Source organism: Saccostrea cucullata, unplaced genomic scaffold (genome assembly GCF_032062105.1).
Source record: "Saccostrea cucullata isolate Sc308-1 unplaced genomic scaffold, CSIRO_AGI_Scuc_v1 ctg1762, whole genome shotgun sequence".
NCBI classification, from domain to species: domain Eukaryota; kingdom Metazoa; phylum Mollusca; class Bivalvia; order Ostreida; family Ostreidae; genus Saccostrea; species Saccostrea cuccullata.
The window spans coordinates 62,085-78,177 of NW_026929122.1; the positions used below are offsets into that span (position 1 = coordinate 62,085).

Here is a 16,093-nt window from a genome sequence, read left to right on the forward strand (position 1 = left end):
TTACATTGTGGTCCTGTATAAAACATATTTACCGACAGATATAAAAAAAAATGTAGAGACTAGAGTAAAAAAGAATATATACATAGCATGTTATATCATACATATTTGTACATACTAATAAATAAACTACTGGTATTAAATATGCCATACGATAAAATCATTTAAGAACAATTTCATCTCCTGTTCACAAAATTCATTAATTAATTACTTTCAAATATACTGAACGATTCCAACTGTTCGTAATATAGGAAGCATTCCTTGATATGCCGTAATCTTCACGAGTAACAATAAAGAGAAGGAATGTTTGGTTAACATGTTTTACAATATAACAGGTTCTTTTCGTAAAAGAAAGTTGATAAACGAAACGTTCAAATCAAGAAGTAGTCGAACGTTTCCATGAAAAATTATTACCAAATAGTAAGACAGATTAATAGAGCGATTTTGATGTCTAGTCGATTTTGTTACTACGATAAAAATATGCGTATGATGGTATTTAACCGGGCGTATAGCACCAATATGAGCTGTATTCTCTATTCATTGGGAAAATTTGAAAAGATAAAATATAAAACAGATAAAATCTCATTTTTAAAATGTGCAAATATTTCATATTTAAAGAAACACTAAAAATAATACATTTTTAAGAAAACAGGAGAAAAAATTGGATGTCAAGTCTTATTTGTTACGCCTTAAATTTTTGACGATTTCACGCTAAAACGACGCGTATACAATAACGTCAGAAAAGTATATTTTGACGTTACAAAATTAGCCTCAATTCTGTGCACGGCGTCTAATATATTTTATTTTACTTTCCGTATAATATTTTATATAGATGTAAATATAAACGATAAAATGCTTTATTACGCAGTACAGTTAATGCAAAATTTTCTATAAAAAACTCACGGAATCCGATACATATAATGTTTAACAGTTTTATTTTTGGGAAAGACACTCTAGTTAAAATAGCTATTTCTTATTTTGAAGAGTATTTCCATCACTTTTCACATCGGTATTTTTGACATCATGTGACCCCCTGTATTCACGTGGGCTCCGATTTTAGGTCAAGAAATGAGATGTCAAATTTAACCAAAAAGTGCAAGGGCGAGGCAAACAAAAAATTAACTGCAAAATGTTTTATGTTGTCTCTATGTATCTATATTTTCTCAAAAGAGATGCTCATTCAGTTAGTTTTCCGATATAATTAAGTTATTCAGCTTAAACAGACAGTAATGTATGAAAAATAAGATATTTTCCTAATTTCATCGCGAATTATAAATTAACTGAAGGATTACAAAGAAATGAGCATCACTTTTTGAAAACTATACAATAAAATAAATAATTTAAAATAAAAACCTACTTTTTAGATTGTCGCCTTGCCCTTGCACTTTTTCATTAAAAATTGAAATCTTGGAAGAGTCAATCTAATTTTAGTTTTCAAACGCATCATTGACCCAGCATGGGAGATAACTCTTGAGTACTTGATATAGTTTGTTCACCTCGTAAATTTTAAATAAATATACATGCTGACAGGACTGGACTCTTTTTTTTTACTAAATCAAACGGTATGCATAAAAATCCTTGACATTTCTGTCTTTTCTGTGTATTCGTTATCCATATATTGTATACATTTAATGTCTTTCAAACCTCTCGCATTTCCTCAAAGATGTGTATATACATGTAGTATTACATACAAACAGGTCTAAATATTGCCGATATATTTATGTAGAACACAAATGGTTAATTAAAATATAGCCTTCATTAATAATTAATAAGATATCTATTCCCCTCTTTCACTATTGTACGCAAAGGCGTCGGTACCGCGGGGGGGGGGGGGGGGGGGCTGGGGCTTAGCCTCCCTACTTATTTGCAAATTATATCATAGGCACTTGGGGTATGGACCCCCCCTTTTCCATTTTTTTTTCTTCTTAAATCTGGGTTTGAGTCATCTTTTTTCTATTTTTCTGTTCTAATATGCACTATATGTTATCAAAAATGTAACTCTTGTGTCTCTACAAACTGTTTTTAAATATGTCGTTTTCGATTGATACATATAAAGAGAGAAGGCTTGCAACTCTTTTCTCGTCATCCGCCTCACCTCGCTTAAACTTCGCTCGATTATTTATCTAAACCTGAATAAAACATGGGATATGCATACATTCATAAATTTGTTCAACATTCCTCTTCCTTTTCATATTTCCATTTAATTTTTATGTGCCCCCGATTTGAAAATATTTCGATGAAATCACTTGCATCTAGGGTAAATTCTTTTGATGTGCACTGGCTGGGACGGAAGTAGAAAAGAACGATAACTCTAACTTTACAACTGTTCTGCATCCAGGCGTTGTAATAACAATATTGTGAAATTTGGATGTTTATGCCGTATGTTGAAAGTTAATCGACATTTATCAGAATCTACTAGTTACAGTTATCTTGTTACATGGCGAACTTACCGTTACATGTAATATGAAGAGAAAATTCGGGATTTATTCCCTCTCGAATTTAGTGTTCTGAATGACATTACACTATATGATGACGCCCAAAAATACCGGGTACTTCCGTCCCAGCCAGTGCACATCAAAAAAATTTACCCTAGATGCAAGTGATTTCATCGAAATATTTACAAATTGGGGGCACATAAAAATTAAATGGAAATATGAAAAGGAAGAGGAATGTAAAACAAATTTATGAATGTATGCATATCCCATGTTTTTTTTTCAGGTTTAGATAAATAATCGAGCGAAGTTTAAGCGAGGTGAGGCGGATGACGAGAAAAGAGTTGCAAGCTTTCTCTCTTTATATGTATCAATCGAAAACGACATATTTAAAAACAGTTTGTAGAGACAAAAGAGTTGCATTTTTGATAACATATAGTGCATATTAGAACAGAAAAATAGAAAAAAAGGTGACTCGAACCCAGATTTAAGAAGAAAAAAAATGGAAAAGGGGGGCCCATACCCCCAAGTGCCTATGAATTATATATGTAATATAGGCATTGGAATTTACCTTTTTCTTTTGGTTAAGACCCTTCCCCTTTTAATTAGTCCCCCCCCCCTTTCATTTTGCTTCCGACGCCTATGGTACACACACTTGTGTTAATTATTTTTTTTTTCTGCATATGAGATCATGTTCCATGATCGCTTTCAACAGGTCGGAGAGAATACTTGAAATCGGGTATTATCCGTGAAATCGCTTATAATACTCGATATTAGGGTGTCGTTGAATCCGCGAAATCGAGTATAGGAGGTGTAAACACCTAATAAAACTTAAAGAATGGAATGGCGCATGTTGCCGAGTTAACTTTCATCTAGATACACATGTTTTCTAAAGGTATCACTAGCCAAGTAAGAATTTGGGCTTCAAGATTAATGCGCTCGGGACAACAAATACCCGTGGAGCTCAGTACATTTCATGATCTGCACACAAAAAGGCGTTCGATTTGCTTTATATTTTACCTTATGTTGAAAGTATATGCATCTTCCTAATGTTCATTCCCAACACAACAGAATTGTAAAGTATCAGAATTCGGGAATTTATAATAATTCCACATCAACACGACAAACATGAACAATTTGTAAATAAATCAAATTATACGGAAACACATTTCACACACCAGATATGATGCCATGTAACAAAGATTGTCTATCATATCTAGGCGTCATTAATTATGCTTCATTAGTTACTTTCACATTCATCTTGTGCATAAAATTTAATTTATTTTTGAATGTATAAATAATGAAATGATAACAATGTCTAAAATTTCGGCTAAAAGAACCCTCTTTCTTTTTTTTAAAAAAATCTTTTCTTTTTTATTTATCATTCAAAAATATTTGCAGAAAATGTCTTCAGAATTTTAGCAGAGACAGTGATAGTTTCAGGAATACAGTTTATGAGAGAACATAACTGCTGATCTTTTGATTTCGCTTTAGTCATCAATATTTACCATTTCCTGGCGACTTCAAAAGGGGGGGGGGGCTAAAGGCTTCTTGTTCACCTCTGACAAAACAACCTCTGCTGTGTTCTACATGTGTCTAAGAGACCTCTCTTTGAATGGCACGGTCGGTTAAGCTCGGTCAAATATTTTTAATAATAGGGGAAGGGGGGGGGGTTAGGTTCGAACTTTAGTACCTAATTTTTTCTCCAAACACCAAAACTTTACCCATTTTTAGCCTATACTGCGAGGTGTCTGTGGAAAGTGGGGGGGGGGGCTTAACCTATGTGACAAGGTTCAATGTCTTTTCTAAGTATATATTGGAAAAAAAAAAGGGGAGCTAAGCTCCCCTAGCCCCCCCCCCCCCCCTGGTTCCGACGCCTATGATAAAGAAAGGAAGTGGCTACGATTTTTATGACATTTTAATGTCCGATGAGGAATTATTTTCCCAAAAAGTAAGACAAGAGTTTCCAAGGCAATTGAACACTCCATTATTTCAGATTGTTCATTAACATGTTCATAAACGTAAAAACTATAAGATATGTGAAAACTTGACTATGTAAACCATATATCAATATGACTGTACCTCGATCTATATTGAGAAATTCAATATATTTTAACTTCATGAAAAGATGTACACATTTGACTTTTATTTATACCCCCCCCCCCTCCCTACAAAAAAAAAACACGAAAATCCTGTTCATGTGACTTCCCGCTCTCAATTTTCACACAAATGCATAAAATAAAGGTAAAATAGTATATTTTATATCGATTAAAATGCAACCAAAAAATTTACGGTGTCTTTGAAATAAAAATTTCATGCTAAATTGACATAAAAATGATACTCAGCTTCAATTAGCTATTTTCAAACTGTTTTCCCGTGGGTATTTATTTCATCTTATTTTATTTTCTTTTTTATAATAACGTTGGTATTCTATAATGGCAGAGATATACAATTATGACTCGCTTATATACAGTACTTTCTAACTGTTAGGAGTAATTTATATTTCACGAGAAATGGACGCCATATATTTTCAGTAAAAAAACATAACACGGCGTTAGTCGTTTAATTTCTTTAAAATTTCACGTTTTGTGAATAGTGCACAAATTAGAAAATTAAGTATATGGAATACTTTAATGGGAAATAAAGACAAACGAAGTGTAGTTATTTGTTTTTAGAAATTATATTGAAAAATAATAACGCCATTGTGTCCTCTTTGTTACCCCAGCAGTGTTTGTTGTGTGATTTAAAACTTATTTGACAACCTTATGCATTAGGTTTGATAAAAATAAATCCACAAGATACTGATGTACAAGTAACAGTTACTGGCATAATGCGCCGTTGCTTTATTCTTTAGTTTTTATAGAAAGTTGCACGGAATACCCGATTTCGCGGATTCAACGATACCCTAATATCGAGTATTATACGCGATTTCAAGGATAATACCCGATTTCGAGTATTCTCTCCGACCTGTTCAATCAGACCGCTTACTGTTAATTATTAATTAAAGGATATAAACTAAGTTATAAGTTTTAGGAACTAATTAGAAAGGATTGGGTTATACTCCCGTATTTGTTAAGGGGACCACTATTTTATTCTGAAGGGGAGGGGCTGGCAGATTTTAGAAATAAATACTTGCAGATCAGTTATCTCCCCCTCCCACGAATCAGAGTTTTAAAATTTTTTTTATTTTGCATGTTAGACTTTTCAATGAAGGGGAAAATAAATAAATAATCTGTCCTTCATCTCGTTAATCGGAAATAAATATTAATCTGTACTTCATTGACATGAAAATAAAAAAAAAATCTGATTTGGAAAAACTCGCCTGCCCCCCCCCCCCTTTACCTCAGAATCAAATGGTGGTCCCCTTTCATATTTTGAATCAATTAGGGGGATAGCTAGTCTCCTGTTTTTTTTTAATATTATTGAAAAATAAATGAACACAATGCACATGCTGGAAATAAGATCTCCATGGATATTAGTACCCTCCACACAAAATAGCATGCAAGTTAAGATTTTCAAATCTTAATGGACTTTTCAACACCTGTACAGTAAATATATGAAAAAGTCAAATTATTATTTATCTAGAAAATTTATTAGATAAACATTCTTTACAAATCCAATGATAGACTGTAGGAATGCTGGGGATGTGCAAATTATTTCCAACACTTCATGTTCTTGTAGATAAAATGAATTCTGAAAATATGAGAAAATCAGGAAAATACCATTATTGAAAGTAATTTGTGTTTAAAAAATGAAATAAAAAAATGCGTTAAAACATTTAACATAGAATGCATATGCATGTTTTCAATTCTTCTGTTAGTTTTATTATCAAAACTTTGTATGGTTTATAGCTAATATTGAGCATACCATTTTCCTTAAATGATAGATTAACTTCGTGCCTGAATGAATCCATTAGTCCATGGGAATATCTATGCCTACAACACAATATAATATGGAGTTATATGCTATGAAATTATTAAATATACATTGTTGAATAAAATGGCATCAAATTTTACAAAAAAATATGCTAGATTGTATACTATCGTGAATTTATGTTATTCATATAAATGGGGAAAAAATGTGTTACAAAACTTCTCTGGGAAAGTGACATTTCTGACATTTACAATAGTTATTGATAGAATAATTTCTAAAAAAAAATTCTGAGTTTCTTCTTTACTAAAATGAAAAAAAAAAAACAAAATGTAAAGCATATGCAAACTTTAAAAATGCTTTATAAGTATACATACCCTGTGGAGAAATGATGCATATTTTATTTATTCATTCTTTAAGCCTGGAAATCTTGACAGCTACAATGATAAAAGTATTATATAAATATTTTAATGTACATGTAATCTAAACAAAAATGGATATTTTTTTTCATTAATTTAGAAATTCTAGAAAATTACAACCATAGATCTGAAGTAGGGCTTCTATGTTTTCAACACAATGAAACTGATATATTTTTTTTAATTGTGTATATTTGTACGTCAAAAGACATCATAGCTTGTATAGGCCTAGTCACTAGTGAATCATTGACTGAAACAATGAAAACATCTCATTTAATTTAGTTTAAATTTGTGTTACTGATGACCTCCATTATTACACATATTGTCTCAAAGAAAATGAGCTAATTGACAGGAAATCAGTACATATTTAGTGCAATTAATTTTTAATAATTCTAAAAAGTGTGCAACTTAGTATGGGGGGGGTATACACACAAGGTACTACATTACAGTTTTTCACTGACTGTGATAATACATTTAAATGAACATGAGCACACACTTTATGTCAACAAAAGCATGTCTACATATTGAAGATCTACACATGTACCTACATATGCGTATACGAGTACATACCTGGTCTGGAATTTCAGTGCAGTGATGGATCTACGGAGCTGGTGCAAATCGTCTCAGTTTTCTGCTATTTTCCGAAATAATGTCCTCATATTCTCGTAAAAGGAAGAAGTAATGCCTTGTCTCTTATGTTATCCCTATTTTCTTTAAAGATTGTGTGGTTATTGCATTTAAATCCACTGCAAATCTCAGCTGATGTCGCCACGTTTTTAGATGTAAACAACATTCCGTGTCACCGAGTGCAAGCGCTTGGCTGACAAACGACACATCAAAAAGATAATTATTTTAAAGACATTCTATTTTATATACGAGAAAATCACTAATTATTTTCTATTTCAACATGAAGATATTGCTGTTTATTACAAATTCTTGCAAATATTTTGAGCACCATTTCCTTATATGGATCAATCAGGGCGGAGCAACTGTCATGACGTCAGACCTCATTATGACTTCATTGCCATATTTTTTTCATGTGTTGCCTTAATTAACTGTACTGCGTACATTTTCAACAGTGAAATATTGTAATTTATCTATTGAATAAAAAATGATATCCTCTCACACTGTGAAAGGATATCAAAATGATATTCTGTCACAGTGTGACAGATATCAGAAGTGCGGTAAAACTCTCGATTTACCTTCCCATAACAAAGAGTGTTATAAAAAAATTCCTTGGACTGTTATATAGAGAGAGTAAATAAACCATTCTGACAGAGAATAAGACTGCCAAAATTCCCCCAAATATGTTGCTAAAATTTATTTTACTCGTGATACAGGCTTAGCACTCGTGAAAATATAAAAAAAAAAATCCTGTCCTACTGGTGAAATAAATTCCAAATTCAACTACAAAACCTTGAATATCCTCTATTTCTTTGGTTGTTAGTACGGGATTTAACGTCGAAGAAACATGAAAACGCAGAATTTATTTCTTAAATATCTAAAACCTGTAATCAAATACCTGATCGTACTATCAAACTTGTATAATTATGTTATTTTGCTGGTCTTCCAGCGGTGTTGTGCTACATGTTCCAATAATGAGTTATAAAAATTGTATTCACTCACAAAAGTTTGCTTGTTGGCTTTGCCCTTTGCATGCATTTACCACCAACAGAAACACCTACAAATAAGAAAGTGTTAGCATTACTTGAATGCCCATGCGTACAATTTTCTAAAATTAGTTTTCGAATTTCCGAAAATAGACAGCAATAAAACTGTGTAAATATGTAACAAAAATTAAATAAAATTCCTGCTGCTCATATTTAATTTAAAATGTTGTCAATACCGCTACGTAAAACCTTTCAGAAAACAGATAGTAACAAGCACATACATTTGAAACAATGTTTTGTTTTTTTTATTTATTGTTGTTGTTGTTGGTTGGTTTGTTTGTTTGTTAGTTTGTTTGTTTGTTTGTTTGTTTGCTTGTTTATTTTTTTTTCACACAAGTAAGCCTTTAAATAATACTCAATATGCAATGCATCACTATTCTGTCGCCGACATCGCTAACAAAAAATAAAATTGTCATACTTTAATTTTATTACCAAATCCAAGTGCAAAGAGCATAAAAGTAGTAATGAACGTTGAAAACACGGGAGGATTCCATGCCTTGTTGATACTTTTACCGCCATGATTAAATATGGGGTTAGACTAATACCAGGAAACGCTAATATTGCAAGGTTTTACTATACAAAGGAAAACATAATTAGTCTAGCCAATCTTTAAACGTAATTATTATCATAAATACAAGTCTATCTTCTGGATAATTACTTTTTATACTTGCAATTTTATTATTTTAACTAATTATTAAAACTAATTTAAAAAAAATATATACATGTATTAAATGAAAGGTGGGACTGGTATCAGTAAAATACCCATTCCATCGACTTTATAAAAAAATAAATAAATTCCCATTTTGTTTCAATAGTCTTATATAGTCCTGTATTGTTTAAAGTAAACAAAATGTTATTTTCCACTTTTTATAAAAGAAATTTCAATAACATTTTTGAATATTTTATGTAAGTAAATGTTTTTTTTTATTTTTGTAAAAGTCTGACAGAATTTAAATCTGAATAAGTTTTAACTTTCTATATTAATTTTATTAAAGTTCAAAATTTCGATTATAATCGATTAGTAATCGATTATGCCTAGCCGATTATTACCGATAATCGATTCTGATTATTTTCCGATTCCCCATCACTAGTTCTGGGTAGATCAGAGTAACAAAGAGAAATGCACTTACACTTTATATCAAGTTGTGCACCTCACCCTAAAGGCACCATTGACCCATGGGCCACATATTTCAAAATTTTGCAAATTTTATCATAAAATGGTTGATTAATACCAAAGAGAAGATTTCAAAGCATTAATTTATTTTCAGACTATGTAACCCCCGCCCCCTCTGACCCTGGCGGCATAAAAAAAAACATTCTGCTGGATGCACCTTTCTTCATCATAAATATATATATACTTGGATCATTGGCATAAAACCCAGAAGCAAAGGAAAATATTTTCAAAGAAATAAATGTATTTTAACTATAAAATCAATAGAGCCCCTCCCTAACACCAGAACCCCTAACCCTGGGGCCATAAAATTCACAAATCTGGAAGAGGCACTCTTGCTCATCATAACTACATGTATGTTCTTAGTTAGTTTATTTAATACACAGAAGCAGAGAAGAAGATTTTCAAGTAATAAATGCATTTTCACTATATAATCTATTAGAGCCCCGTCCTAACACCAGAACCCCTGACCCTGGGGCCATAAAATTCACAAATCTGGAAGAGGCACTCTTGCACATCATAACTATGTGCTTAGTTAGTTTATTCAATACGCAGGAGCAGAGAAGAAGATTTTCAAAGAAATAATGCATTTTCACTATATAATCTATAGAGCCCCGCCCTAACACCAGAACCCCTGACCCTGGGGCCATAAAATTCACAAATCTGGTAAAGGCACTCTTGCTCATCATAACTTTGTTCTTAGTTAGTTTATTTAATACCCAGGAGCAGAGAAGACGATTTTCAAAGAAATAATGCATTTTCACTATATAATCTATAGAGCCCCGCCCTAACACCAGAACCCCTGACCCTGGGGCCATAAAATTCACAAATCTGGAAGAGGCACTCTTGCACATCATAACTATGTTCTTAGTTAGTTTATTTAATACCCAGAAGCAGAGAAGATTTTCAAGTAATAAATGCATTTTCACTATTTAATCTATAGAGCCCCGCCCTAACACCAGAACCCCTGACCCTGGGGCCATAAAATTCACAAATCCTGAAGAGGCACTCTTGCACATCATAACTATGTTTTTAGTTAGTTTATTTAATATCCAGAAGCAGAGAATAAGATTTTTAAAGAAATAATGCATATGCACTATATAATCTATATAGCCCCTCCCTAACACTAGAACCCCTGACCCTGGGGACATAAAATTCACAAACCTGGAAGACGCACTCTTGCTCATCATAACTATGTGCCTAGTTTGTTTATTTAATACCCAATTGCAGATAAGAAGATTTTCAAAGAAATAATGCATTTTCACTATATAATCTATAGAGCCCCTCCCTAACACCAGAACCCCTGACCCTGGGGCCATAAAATTCTCAAATCTGGAAGAGGCACTCTTGCTCATCATAACTATATGTGTTTAGTTAATTTATTTAATACCAAGAAGCAGAGAAGAAGATTTTCAAAGAAATAATGCATTTTCACTATATAATCTACAGAGCCCCGCCCTAACACCAGAACCCCTGACCCTGGGGCCATAAAATTCACAAATCCTGAAGAAGCACTCTTGCACATCATAACTATGTGCTTAGTTAGTTAATTTAAAACCCAGGAGCATAGGAGAAGATTTTTAAAGAAATAATGCATTTTCAATATATGATCATTATAGCCTCACCCTAGCATTAGAACCCCTTACCCTGGGGCCATGAATTTCTCAATATTGGTAGAGGACTCAGTGCTCATTACATTCATGCCAACAGTTTTCCTGCTTGATGTCCAGGAGTAAAGAAGAAGATTTTTAAAGATTGCAATAATTTTAGTGGTTTTGGCCCCACCCCTCAGGCCCCAGGGGGGTGGGGACCATGACATTCACAATTTTTGTTCCCCTCCACCCATAGATGCTTTATACTAAATTTGGTTGAAATTGGTTCAGTGGTTTCAGAGAAGAAGCTGAAAATGTTCAAAAGTTAACACACGACACACGACGCACGACGGACGAAAACGGATAGCAATAGGTCACCTGAGTTACTCAGGTGACCTAACAATGTCACAAGGTGCTCTAAATCCTTAAAATCCGAGCAAGCTAAGGTGAATAATACAATTAAGGTTCTCCGATCCTCGGTCAGAAAATATAACTCTTTATTTATAATTTTATTTTAATAAGTAGCAAAATGAAGCCTAAAAATATATCTTTTTGTGCAACAATTTTCATTTTGTACCTCTCAATGTGGTACAAGGTTCTTTGAAGTTCTCAGAAAGGTCTTATAAGAAGTCTAAATTTTAAACCCATAAAAGTATTTTTCATCACATATCTAAAGAAATGTAGATTCATTTTAATTTAAACATAGACACTCAAGATTATTTACATAATAAGAAATAAGAAGTGAGTTATGGTGTTTTGCAATAACAGGAATTTTTTTATACACTATACATTGTAAAAACATTGAAGTAAATGAAAGAAATTAAAGAACCTTATATGTATGCTCACAGTCAATAGAAACGCAACATGCATCCTAATTTTAGGGTGAAAACTATATACGTGTTATAACTATGTACCGATAAAGTTAAGACATCTTTTACTTTGCCAAATCAATTATTTTACGGTTGAGTGAATTTCTTTCCATTACCGGAAGTTGCTTTTTACCCCTCTCGACAGAATTCAAAATTCTGCATTTTTAAATTAGGGTGATTGCATTTCTATTGACTGTGAGTATATGAAAATTGTACAATTTCTTCAAAAGCCTAGATACTTATAATTTTGGTCAGGAAAATGCTTAGTAGGTGTTTTTATTCTCTTTCCCTGAAATTCGATTTGCGATTTATTAGTTTCTTCTATATACTAGTGATATGATAAACCTGAAATATGAAGTTTGAAGAATTATCGTGGGTAAAAACAGGTTACTTTGAGAAGTCAGATACACTTTTGTGATCATTTTTCATAAAAAAAAAAGTGCTAGATTTTCAGAACGGAGTACCTAAAAGAAAACTGTGTATATTGCTTCTTTTTTTCTGTAAATTCCTCGATCCACATCTTTGCTGATATAAATATAACGGGGGCGGATCCAGGAATTGGAGTTAGGGGGGACATATAATTGGGCCGCCTTGAGGCCCCCCGTGTGAAGCTCTGGTGGGGGCCCAGGAGGCGAAGCCCCCGGAAGCTTCTGGATTCTATAGAGATTTCGTAGGGTCAAATGAGGTCTAGCGACTAGACATTTTTACATTTTCAAGACTATAAACTATGATTTGCGCTAATTTTGACAATTTTAGGGGGATGCCGGGTGCGCCCCTTCCCCCTTTAAATCTGCCACTGTACAATTATATAATTGTTTGATATACCATGTAATAGTGTATATCTATACCCGCGCGTAATCTGACCATTGTTAAAGAAATAGATGGCTATTTATGTTCCTTAGTTCTCAAATCAAACGATCAAATTTATATACAGTTTTATATATATCTTTGGACAAAAGCTGCATATTTCGTCCGCCTTCGCCTGCACCATAATGAAATTGTAACATAATATTAAAGATTTACTAACGCTAAAGCGACTCTAGTTCTCATGTGTACACTGTATGAATCCTTTGTAGTTTTTCTTTCAGATGTTCCGTTGTGTTAAATTCGCTCATTCTTCGATTAGTTTTTTTTTTTTTTTTACCTCTCTATATTATGAAATTGGACCAATTTCCAATCCTATTTTAATTAGTTATAGAGCTAACTAGAATTTTACTTCCGGATTTTAAACCAAGGTTACATTTAATACAGCATTTTTAAAATATCCGCAATGACCTAATCAATTTAATGCGTCAATGAACACAAGTAAAGTTTTCATCATATCCCTGGTATTCATAGACTGCAGTACACGTAACGATGAAAACAAACAAAGCTTTTTTTTCTTAATCTAAATATGGCCAATATTTTGTACATTTCACAAAATATTATCACCATGAACTTATCAAAAGTGAAAAGTGAAGATTGCTTTCATTTTGGACATATTTTTGCACTTATCTCCCTGTCTAATTTATCAAATTAATGTAACAGGACGAAAATCTAAACTACAAATTTGTAATTTTTTTTATATACTAGGCAGACTTTAAATGTTTTATAAAAATTTACAACTTCTATATTTTTTTAAGTAACTCACCAAGTAACTGCGCAGTAGCACCGCCATTTTGGGCAAGATTTTTTTTTTAAAAAGTATGGAAGACAATATGGACTTTGCCAATTGCAAGTCCTGTCCCAGATAAAACAGTAATCAGAGGAAAAAAATAATTTCAAATAGAAATGTGTACATTAGTTTTTCATTCTTATTTTTAATATTTATTTGTTTGTTTATTAATATTCATATCTGGTTATATTTTTATTTAAATACGATATAGAGTGTACATATAGATTTCCTCTTCGTTGTTTAATGTGGCTGTCCTTTTGCCTGTTATTCAAAGCTCTCTAATGATCGGTTCCAATGTCATTTACGCACAGTTTAGCTCACCTTAGCCGATCAAAATTTGTCCGTTTTCTGTCTTCGTTTCTGTCGTTGTCGTCGTCGTCGTTGTAAACTGTTCACATTTTCATCTTCTTCTCAAAAAACCTTTAGGCGAATTTTAACCAAACATGCCACAAAGTATTCTTGGATGAAGGGGATTCAAGTTTGTTCAAATAAAGGGTCATGCTCTCCTCTAGGGGAATATAATTATGAATGAGTTAAAAATTAATGGCATCATCTAAAAATCTTTCTCTCGAGAACCACTGGACCAGGAAATATGAAACTCGTGTGGAAGCATCCTCTAGTTGTGAAGACTCAGTTTTTTTCGAATAATGACCCCCCGGGAGAAGGATTGGGCTACAATGGGGGATTAAAGTTTAACAGATCATGTCTTTTTTTGTCACTTGTTAGGGGTAGCCCATAAACAGAATCTAATATCAATTTAATATAAGTATTTTGGTACTAGTTTCTATATAAATTGGTTTATATACAACATACACAAGATGTCTCCTGTTCTGTTAAAGAGTGAATGTATAAACTGATAATTTTTAGGGTCTTCTGTCTTGAATAGAAGAGGTTAATTTTACCCCATTGCTGATTTGTCACTTTACTAAGTAGGTCCTCTCGTCTTAATCGAAAGGCCCTTAATTATTTTAATAATCCATTTTCACTTTAATTATCATTATTAGTGCCTTCATTTTTCAGCAGAAAACCCTTCTATTTTTTCTATTGTTAATTTTTTTTTTAACTTTTTTAGAATCTTCTGTCTACAATAGTTTGTTTAAAAATTTTGAAGCAAAATAGATCATCTTTTCAATATGTAGTTAATAGTAATGAAACATGACGTTGGCATCATATATTATGCATTGAGAGGTTTTTAGGGGCCGGGTTTTCAAATCCTTTGTACCTATAATCCTTTTAAAATCCGAATCCTTTACCTATAATACTATTGAAAACCGAATCCTATACCTATAATCCTATAGAATCCGAATCCTATACCTCATATCTAAAAAAAATGAGGTAATTTGCAATCAGTAACTTGAATTAAGATATAAAAAGAAAACGTTAAAAAATGTTTTAACAGTATGTTTTATATCCTGCTAATACATGTATTAGTCCCAATTGATATTTCTTTTACATTCATCTCAAAACGGAAAAAAATGTTTTATTCAAAATAATTCAGTTTTCAGGTAATATAAAAAAGGGACCGACCCCTCAAACCAGGACCCAAGACGAGTTGCATATCTTTAATCTATAATTCTTAACATGTAATACATAGAGAATAATACATACCCTTTTCCATATCACATCCTGTATCAGCCCGAGACATCAATATCAGCCAGAGGGCTGAAGGACCGAGTTGTGATATTGGTCGAGGGCTGATACAGGATGTGATGTGGAAAAGGGTATGTTTTATTATATTTATTACATACTTAGTAATAAAATACAGAACACATTAAGTTGAGAAGAAAATAAATAATCATGCGCGGACTTCTTAAAATGCACACAGTCTATTGTCTCATACAGTTTCGGTTTTTTTTCTGTACTTCTATTTCAAGTGTCCCCAATCCGTAATTTGAAAATAATCTATTACATGTATTTGTAAATTAAGATTAGCCTTATTTTCAAAAAGTTAAAACAAAGAAAATATGAACCCACAAAAATTGTGTATGATCACAAGTACTGTTTTTGTGGTTTAATTTACTAATGGTGTGATATTGACGTCACAATAGACGTATCAGCCCTGCAGGGCTGATATGAATTTGCAGGGCTAATATAGGTTATCAGCCCCGCAAATCCATGTCAGCCCTGCAGGGCTGATACGGCTTTTGTGACGTCAGCCATATCGCATATGCAAAAAAACTGTATTTATTAATTAGTATGTACATGTAATAGATGTGATTAATATTATTTTACAAATCACTGAAGTAAAATTGTTTGTCTAAACAATTGATTATATCTATTTATTACATATTTAGTAATAAATACAGGATTTTTGCATATGCGATATGGCTGACCTCACAATAGCCGTATCAGCCCTGCAGGGCTGATATGGATTTGTAGGGCTGATACGGATCAATATCACACCATTAGTATATTGAACCTA

At 32.6% G+C, this 16,093-nt stretch overlaps 1 protein-coding gene across 1 annotated transcript in view; it reads right to left on the reverse strand.

The window, feature by feature from the left end:
- The window catches only part of LOC134279819 (uncharacterized), a 35,911-nt gene extending 22,237 nt beyond the window's left edge, over positions 1-13,674 (reverse strand). Inside the window, exons 1-2 of the mRNA XM_062762231.1 lie at positions 13,648-13,674; positions 8,342-8,396 (exon numbers count right to left, since the gene is read on the reverse strand). Of these exons, the coding sequence (XP_062618215.1) occupies positions 8,342-8,396; positions 13,648-13,674 (82 nt within the window). The remainder of the gene's footprint in view (positions 1-8,341; positions 8,397-13,647) is intronic.
- Between the last annotated feature and the right edge of the window lie 2,419 nt (positions 13,675-16,093).